Below are 10,034 nucleotides of genomic sequence, written 5' to 3'. Positions count from 1 at the left end.
AAAATAGAACCAGAAAAAGGTTTAAAATACCAATCATAGATGGCAAGACCAGCACTAAAGTGCAAGGAAAAAATGTTGAAAAAAATATTTTCTTAGAGGGAGCTTATTTATTGTCTCAAACGTATTTTGTTTTTGTTTTTTTATTAATTTGTCTTTAGATTTCATTAAATAATACAATTTTGTACAAATAATTGAATGTTATAGTACTATTTACAAAAATAAAGTCTAAAATCCAATAAAAGATAAGTTCTCTATAATTTTTTCAATTCACAAATGTGATTTTGCCCTCACGATAAGACAGCAGGTAAGAGGTTAAAAGAAAAAAAAAGGAAGTTAGAGATAAAATGTGTGTCAGCTAGCTCATTTCTGTAGCTAGTCCTAATGGTCAGTAATCTAAATTCTTTAAAACTTTTTTTTAAAACAATAGAATCTGGAAGGATAATTTGATTGTGATTATAAAAAGATTCCAGATTCAAAGATGACAACCTATTTTGTGTAATGAAGAGTCACAATATCATCTATTTTTCTGTGAGTAATATGATTTTTTGTAGGATGTGGTTCTTATCAGGATAGGGTACTGGTCCACTTGACCAGTGGGTACCTAGTAGGCAATACTGCATATATGATTAAATGTTTAAGTAGAAAGATACCTTGTAAGTATTTAAAAATAATAAAAATATATTTATTTTTGTGATAAATAGATATAGTATTATCAGAAACTGTTTGTTGTATTGCTGTTACTGCAGGATGATGAAAGTAGTGATACCATCTTAAAATACGACTTCCTATACATAATTTGTATGTTCAAGTAATTAGTATGATTTTTTTCCCTGAAATATCTTAACATTTACAGATTTAAAAATTGATTTTATATGGTAGCTAATTAATAGTTTTTCACTGTTGCTATGCAACAGGAATTCTGTTTCATTGTCAGTAGTTTGTTGACATGTCATATAGAAAAAATATAAAGCAAACATCTTGAATTTGCATATGTACTCTCTATTTTACCAATATAAATTTAGATATTGTTTCTTATTCTCTTGAATATGTTTGTCCAATGTCATTGCATTTACATTTTCTTTCTTACACATCCATGTTAAATCTATGAATTGTTTAGTGTTTTTTTGCTGTGGTACATAACTTTTTAAATATTTATTTTTTGTACTTCAGATTCCTCTAGCTTCCAAAACTTCTCTGCACCTGGGTTTCTGAAATTGTTGCTTCATTATTTGTAATTTCTTCATTTCAATTTTTTCTGCTGATTTAATTTGTTTTAACAAGATACTTTAGTGAAATTACTGCATCTTTGAACAAAAGTAGCTAAAGCTTAAGCTTTCACATTTAGTACTCAGTGAATTTCCTGTAATGGGAAAACTCAATTTGATCCTTTAAATTTTTGTTTCTACAGACCATAAGTAACTGTTGATAGATGATTAAGGTGCTGTAATTTCTAAACATATTTACTTTTTCCTTGTAATTACTCATTTCCTTGAAACATTTGTGATGGAAAAGTTACTGTGATTTTATTGGAGTTTATTTTTAAAATTAAACAATTTGTTTCTAATTTTCAGAATTTAAACATATTAAAGAAGAACCTGAACTACAAGCAAGTGACAAGAACTTAAAAGATACAGAAAAATTTATGGACATATCAAATTGTTATCAAGATGACATTGAATCATTCAGAGCTCAAGAACCAGTAACTTTCTCTGTGACTGCTGAATTTCACACTGTTAAACAGAATGTTAAACCTCCAGAAAATGACTTGTCAAGCAAAAAATTAAGTGAAACAGAGGATTCCAGTCAAGAAAGTACTAGAGAGAAAAAATTTGGAGAGAGAGATATATATTTTCCAAATTATCCTTCTGACACAAGTGAAAATCTGCTTTCTAGACAAACTTATTTTTCAGAGGAATTTCAGAGCAATGAAGACAGCTTGAATGAGAAAGAAACTTTTTCATCAAAGTCAGATGCTCAAAGTCAGAAAGAACTGGGGAAAGAATCAGATGTTGAGAAAAAATCTGAGAAAGATGACAAAATTGTTAGTAAGTCATCACAGCATGAAATGCCTCAAAAAGATGAACTAGCCAATAAACAAAAAAAAGAGAATTTCAAATCAAAGCTTTCAGGAAAACCTCATGTATCAGATGAAAATAAAAATGTGTCCACATCCAATACTGAAAGGTCAAAAAGTTCAGTTAAAATCAAGTCATTATCAAAAAAGTGGGAAGAAGCTAATAAATCAGTAACTGCTAAAAGAAATTCAAAGTCTACAGAATTCCAAAAAAAATCCAAGATGGCAGAAAAAAATACTGTGTCCATGAGAGCTAGATTAAGTAATCAGAAATTTAGTTCTATTAGTGGTACTAACCTTGAAAAAACTAGAAAAGACAAACCCGATTCAGAAAAGTCAAAGAGTACAATTCATAAAAAATCCTTGACCAAAATAAAAAAAAACAAGATTCTGCTGAAAATAAAATTAACAATTACCATAGTAAATCACAAAAGGTGCCAGGTTCAGGGAAACAGAAGTTATCAACATTTTCTGGTAATAAATGTAAAGACAGTGCAAGATCTTCAAAACAATCTACAAAAGCTTGTACTTTTCAAAGGATTGCTTCTAAAGGAAGTACAGTCAGATCATCATCTTCAGAAAGTTCTGGTAAGAAACAATTGAAACCTGCAGTGAATGATGATACACCCAAAATGTCAAATGAGAAATCAAAACTGGCAGATAAGAAACAACTAAAACCACAAAGCAGCAAGCCTTTAAAGAAAGATGATGAATCTTTTAAGTATAAAACAGACCATGCATCAAACAGTACATCTGAAAAACTTAACTCTTCAAATAAAGAAAAGTTATCATTGTCATCACTTTCTTATGCAAAATCTTCTAGAATATTTAGTAAGGATAAATTAACTTATAAAAAAAGAACAGATTCTATCAGGTTTGAAAAGGAAAAGAATAAAAATTCTACAGGAAAAAAGAAAAAAGAATGCATTATAGAAAAGTACAGAAGTAGCAATAAACCTCAGTCTGAAATGAGCGAAAATACAGAAAAAAATAAGAAAGAGAGTAAAATTGAAAACAAAAAGTTGGATGTAAGACCTAAACCTTGTAAAATCAATAGACAAAGTGATAGTGACAGTGATAATTCATGTTCAACTGAGAAGAAGATTATTATTGAAGAACATGCAAGTGAACTATGTTGTTTTGGAGATGATAGTTATGATATGGGTACAAACAATGATTTAGAGAGGAAGCTTAAATGTGATTCAAATACTGGCTGTAATTCTCCAAAGGCAACAGAAACAGCAAAAGAAGGTTCCAGTATAATTTTAAAATGTGATGCTGAGAAAAAAAGTGGTAAAGATTTATTTGATATTTCAAGCAGAATGTTAGAAAACACTGATTCTGATATTAGCTTGAGGGAAGATCTGAAAAGAACAAAAAACAAGGGAGTGGATGAAGATAGCAGTGACCTGTTTGATGATGATGATAAAAAATCCACAGAAGATATATCTGAAGTTTCGTGTACTGTAAGTTCTGTTCACACAAGTGATTTGTCATCATTTGATGACCAGATCAGTTTATCATCCATGGAAGAAGTAGAACCCGTCAAGCCAAGAGGAAAACGAAGAATTTCTCTGAAAGAAGGTAATTTTTTTTTCTAAAGCTATGGACATAACCTTATAACCACTATGAAAGCATGAACTAAATCTCTGAAAGTACTTAGCATATCTTCATGAAAATTTGAAAGCTTTTAGTAAAGATTACAATTCTTTTGTACACAAAAAGCAGATTTTCATTGAACTATTTTTACTAAAGATTTGTCTGTGGATGTATGGAATCAAAGTGTTTACTAGACCGAGTGCAAGGTGATTTTCATGTTAAGATTAAAAATACTTATTTCACCTTACAGTTTTCAAACTTCATTTGCTTAATCACTAAAACTTCCTAAATGAATATCAAAATTTTTAAGTAAATTTATATTTCATCTGTTATTTTTTTCTACCCTAATTCTATAAATCTTAATAATTATTTTTTTCATTCTAAAATGTGTGCACATTGTAACAAACAATTATGAAATATTGAATTTTACAGCCTAAGCTAATAAATTGTTTGTTTAGTTTTTTAAATATACAATTGACTAAGGTGATAGATATTTATTATGCCAGACAACTTTGTGTGAACTACTTATTGAGTTACTAACATGTTCATGTCCAATTATAATAATGTACTCAAACTTGGTGCATGTTGTCATTGATTACAAGTATTTTTTTTATTTATTTCATTTAAAATTACTTATGATATATTTCTAATCTTTACATTTTAGTTAATTTTATAACATTAAATAAGAAATTTAGTACTTATTTATAAAATCTTGTCTTTAAGATTTTACACTCATAAAATCCAAGTCACCATTATGATTTAACCCTAATTCAATGTCATGATAATGTGTTCTCAGAAGTTTTTTCTAATTCAGTTATCCAGTTTAGAATATGAAATATTTCCATGCATATAAAATAGAATGTCCTAAAACTTATATAGTCTATCTGGTTTTCTAATTAAGATAAAAATGGCTTAAAATAATTATAATACCTGGTCAAGCAGAACTCCAGCAGCAGCATACAAAGAAAATTACAACAACATTTTCAAATCTGTGTAGAACAAGGCCTATAGATCCTGGTCCTGTCAGTTAAGTGAAATTCTCACTTTCTGTTAATTACACAAAATTACAGCAAACATCAGAGAGAATTTATGACAGTTTTTGAAAGCAGGATGCTCTGTGGGAGGTATGGCATGTAGCATTTACTTTATTGCTTTAATTTCCATAAAACAAAAACATTTTGGCTACAAATTGAGTTTAGCTTGGGGATATATATATTATAAATGAGAAATTCCACAGAAAGTTTCAAAACCAACTAGGGGTAACAGAAAATATAGAAATAGATAGTTTTCACTGAAGAACTGTCATGTGGTACAGAAAGTGAAACTTGATAAGTTATTTATATACATCATTTTAAAATTAAGAAATTAAAAGATATACAATGTTAACATTTGAAGGATAAGCTGTTTTAATGCCAAGTTTATTGATATACATTGATAATATAGTAGTTTAATTACGTTTTGAATGTAACTGTATAAGGTTGTGACATGCACACTTTTACCTATGTGCAGCAATAGGTTTATATCAATGAATGAAAAAACATAATTAATTTGTAGTTTTTCATGTTTGTTAACCCTGTGTGCACAAGTGGGAGTCAAAGTGTACATGTCACAACCTTTTATATCATGGTATTATATATTTGATGTTAGAGTTATCAACTATTAATTTTGCCGTACATTGCTGATTTAGCAATAATTTATAGTAGAGAAGAATATATATACCAGATAGAATATACAGCAATACTAAAAAAAACTAGATATGCATTTTGGAAGTTCTATGGGTTATGCAAATACAACATGCAAACTGTACAATGGACAAAAGTATTTTTATTCTTTACATGAACATCACCTTGAACTCCAGCATCTCAGAATCTGATTCATATTGATGTTGTCAATTCATAGACATATCTTAGTACAGATACTTTTGAAACACATCTGATTTTTTTGTGTACAAATGATTTTGTACATTTCCTGAAAGCTTGCCATATTTCATGTAGATTTACATAATAAGTTCAGAATTATAGTTAACATTCCTTCTCTAACATAGAAAAGGAATAATTCTCAAAATATGACTGGACAACACTGTATGTAATCTTTTTTCCTCCTAAAAATAATGTAATGAACAATGTTGTTCAAATAGTTTGGATCTTGGGAAGGAGGAGTTCTCTAGGTTGCTGTTCTTTTTCCATAAAACTATAGAAAACAAAATTGGACTTTATTTTTCTACTGTTAGACACTTTAAATTCTGTTCTTACATTATTTTAGAACAATGTGATCATGTCTTTCATGTAAAAAAGGAAGAATCATTTAAAAAAAATATTTTTTGTCTACCCACCCGAAAAGCTGCATTATATAAATATAAATGAGCTTTTGGACAATTATGGCCTGATACTTTCACAAGTAGTACAAAATAACACTGTACAATATTCTTTTTACATTATATCTTTTACTTAGCAGTTTCATTACAGTTATTCTCTGTTGAGTAAACTTTTTTTTTTATCTTTCAGGGAAAATAAATACATTTCTCCCCCTTCAACTATAGCACCATAAAAACAGTTGCTTGCATTATTTGACTTGCATTGTTTTTATCATCATAAGGTTTTAGTCACCACAATTTTGAGTCATTAATTGAAATTGTGTTTCACTTAAATGGGTACTTTGGTTTATTGAGACCCATTATTATGTTAAGGCACATCCAGAAGGCCAATTAAAACAATATTTGTTTTGTTCCAAAGTTTTTTATTGGATTTGCAGGTAGGAGGCACTTCCTTGATTCCTTAATCTTCTTATTACTTAGCCTGATAATGGGCATAAGTGCGCTGGACAAGAAGGTTGTGCATTCCAATGTATCAAAATTTGTATTATAAAAGTGCTGTATTATAGCATTATCTGTAAGCTCAGACATTAAATAGGATCATGCTGGATGAAAAACAAGCATGTTTTCGTAGTTAGTTTTATATGTTCTTATAACTATATATTGCCATACGTACAATGTAAATGCTGATACTTGTTTTAGTGTATGTACTTGCTTCATTGTGTAATGATGATAAATGCTCATTTTAAGTGAAAGTTGGAAAATGCAATGTTTTACTAATATACTTTTATTAGAAAATGAACCTGTTACTTACAGAAGAACAAAAACCTTAAAGATTTTAGGAACAAATCACATTATGAAAATTCATTTAATGTGATATGATCATAAACTTCTAGTTACTGTAGTTGTTTTTTATTTTGCAATAAAATTAGAATAAATGATTGGTGCTATTAAAGCGTGCGGTCTACCAGGACTTTTACACTATAGCATGCAGTCTACCGAGACTTTTACACTATAAACAAAGCATATAAAGATATTGAATAATAGCAGTCTACCTGGGATATTTACACTGCTAAATTTATTAACGATCATTATTATGATAAAAAACAAAACAAAATTGTGCTACATAATTATTTTTAATGACATACACTTCATACCACATCTTTAACAAATGATTTACATTTGAATCCTTTAACAATATACACTTCATATATTATTTACAAATGCCACAAATAAATCATCTGCATCTTTTCTTAGTACTTTCCAGCAAATGTGATCAAGGTATGATTGAAACAGCTCGGTGCTACTATAGCGTGCGGTCAGTGTAAATATCCCAGGTAGACTGCTATTATTCATCATTAATAAATTATTTAGCAGTGTAAATATCCCAGGTAGACTGCTATTATTCAACATCTTTATATGCTTTGTTTATAGTGTAAAAGTCTCGGTAGACCGCATGCTATAGTGTAAAAGTCCCAGTAGACCGCACGCTATTGTAGCAACAAATGATTTTTGTATGTTTTACCAATATTTTGATAAAGTTACTGTTACAAGTTGTAGTGGAATTTTTTGAACACAAATTAAAATCCAGGATTCTATAAGAACAAATACTTGACACTCTTCTTGTGTCATAATTTTTCTAATATATTCAGAACTTATGCTAATAATTTTCTCAAAATATCATTAAACAGTTTTAGCACTATTTGGATTGTATATTTTTGTTACTTTCAAAATTCACTGCTACTGTTGTTGAAATACATCTGTGAGCATGTAAAAAATTGTCTAGCTATTTTGAGTTAAATCTAGCTACTGTATAATCCACATCTGCAATAAAAACATTTAATTATTTGTGTTTAAATAAGTTATGTTAAAGCATTACTCAACATTTGAAAATTACAAGTTGAATATAGAACGTGAAATAAAATTCTCCAAAAATAAGTAGTACAGGCTTTCAAGTTAGCTTATTTCTTATGTTTTAAGTAGTTACTATTTTTTAATGATATATCAAGTTAGAAAAGAGTGTTTTTATAATATAATATTACATACCTTGAGATATTTGATTATTACAACAGACAATTCTTTCAATTTATAAACTTAGGTGATGATATATTTGCTTTTTTTCTTATTTTAGAATTTACTATACCTATTGTTTTGAGGCATGTTTCATGCACTGTGTAACATCCCTTCTTTCGGGCTACAATGATAGGGGTGTGTTTGTAGATTTGTAGTTTTTGAATGTGTAATTTTTGGTATTATTTTTTTCTGTCAGTATTACTGCTAAATTAAACTGAATACTGAGGTTATGAGACCTTTCACAAGTTTTTGTATATTTATTTCTATATATTTTCACCTTAAATTTGTAATTTAGGAATATTATGATGTATTTTTATATTTGAGGTTGTTTTTTGCTTTTGATATATTTTGTTTCAGTTTTCTGTGCCAATACAAAAGAAGAATTACAGTTCTTATATTAAATTGGTTATTCTAGTTGACATTTTAAGTACCGTTCCAGTAATGTATGTGTGTGTGTGTATTTCAAAGAAAGATAATGCTGAACTGTTCAGTAGCTAAACAGGCAGTACAGAATTTTATACCTTAAATATTTAATTTTTCTATCGCGTTTTATTATTTAAAACACTTCAATTTTGGTATATTTCCCTCTTTCACATGTACAAAAAGTATAACCAAGTCCTGGACTAACTCATGTTGTAAGAAATACAAAATTAAGATTCATATACTTTTTAACAGTTGAAATATATTCAATGTAAAAGACCTGTATTTTCATGTCAAGTAGAAAACTACTGAGAAGTTATAAATCAAACATTAATTTACACGAATGCCTAATTGTAGATTTTTTTTCAGTCAAAGAGTTTGCATATTTAAAAGAACTCAGTGACAGCAGCAGAGATAGACACAGAACTGATGATGACAGCTGTAGTTATGAACAGATAAAAAGAAGTAGATATAAGAGTGATGAAGATAGCTCTGGCCATGAACAATTAAGCAGAAGTAGGCTCAGGAGTGATGATGATAGCTGTGATAGTGAACATATAAGCAGAAATAAACACAAAAGTGATGAAGAAAGTTGTATTCACAGACAGGTAAGCAATGTTTTCAAGATAGGCATTTCCTGTGTTATGTTACAGTGTTTTGGAAATAGCGACAACTAAATTAAAGCAAGATTTCAACCTATGTGTGTCCAATAATCGGCTAAATCCCTAAACATGGTTTTCTATCACGTATTTGTTGATACTAACTTCATACATTAAGTTTGTCTGGACAGCAGTTTCTGGAACTGTATGCTCTAAAATATGGCCATTATCTAGAATGCTGACAGTTTACAGTGATAAAGTAGTTGTGTTTCATGTATACTTTTATCTATAACACCAACCTCTGTATTTAGATCTTCAATGGTGTAATACTCTCTTATTCCTCATTTGTTTCATAACAGAAACAGAATTAATCCAAGACTCATTTTTGCATACATTTTCAACAATCCCAATTTGCTGTGATTGATAAAAAAACAAACTAGAACTAGTTGCCATGAAGAACTACCATTTACATTTTGAAATTAAATAGTCTAAATAAATATTAACCTCTGAATGAACAATGATGTTACTTAAACTTAGATAGGTTCACACCTGCCTGATGTTAGGTTTGTGGTAGAAGTTATTGCACAAAAAAAATAGTGACATTCTAACAGGGCATGTAATAATAATCATTGGTCAAAAGTTGAATGGTTTTGGTTAATTACTAGTCATTTTTATTAACATTCAGTCATGTTGAGCTCAGATCAAAATCAAACTATCTTTCCAAAGCACAGGTGACTTACATATTGTGCATTAACAATTTACTAATATTATGCAATGTTTTTAAAAGTTGGCCAAGTGTGTAATTCTTCATGCTCAAGTTTAAGCAGAAAATTTGCTTGCCAAATTAACTCTTTCGAGACGGGTCACAGGTTAAAGGCTGTCATCTCGTTTCTTGACTTGCATTCAAAATTTTATTCAACTACTATTCCATGAATTTATGTCAATAAGTTTGGTATCA

At 29.1% G+C, this 10,034-nt stretch overlaps 2 protein-coding genes across 4 annotated transcripts in view; both read left to right on the top strand.

Moving 5' to 3' along the window:
• LOC106466655 (biorientation of chromosomes in cell division protein 1-like 1) overlaps positions 1 to 2,708 on the top strand; it is a 38,241-nt gene extending 35,533 nt beyond the window's left edge. The window contains exon 4 of the mRNA XM_013926946.2: positions 1,572 to 2,708. Within this exon, the coding sequence (XP_013782400.1) occupies positions 1,572 to 2,677 (1,106 nt within the window). The 3' untranslated portion in view covers positions 2,678 to 2,708. The remainder of the gene's footprint in view (positions 1 to 1,571) is intronic.
• LOC106466654 (biorientation of chromosomes in cell division protein 1-like 1) overlaps positions 2,644 to 10,034 on the top strand; it is a 60,733-nt gene continuing 53,342 nt past the window's right edge. For all 3 annotated transcript variants that reach the window (XM_013926945.2, XM_022394714.1, XM_022394713.1), the window contains exons 1-2: positions 2,644 to 3,658; positions 8,847 to 9,085. In XM_013926945.2, coding sequence (XP_013782399.1) covers positions 2,707 to 3,658; positions 8,847 to 9,085 — 1,191 coding nt within the window. In that variant the 5' untranslated portion in view covers positions 2,644 to 2,706. The remainder of the gene's footprint in view (positions 3,659 to 8,846; positions 9,086 to 10,034) is intronic.

Source organism: Limulus polyphemus, unplaced genomic scaffold, assembly GCF_000517525.1.
Source record: "Limulus polyphemus unplaced genomic scaffold, Limulus_polyphemus-2.1.2 Scaffold2334, whole genome shotgun sequence".
In the NCBI taxonomy this organism is placed as follows: domain Eukaryota; kingdom Metazoa; phylum Arthropoda; class Merostomata; order Xiphosura; family Limulidae; genus Limulus; species Limulus polyphemus.
The sequence above is the reverse complement of the archived record's forward strand: the minus strand, read 5'-3'. Positions and strand labels throughout refer to the sequence as shown.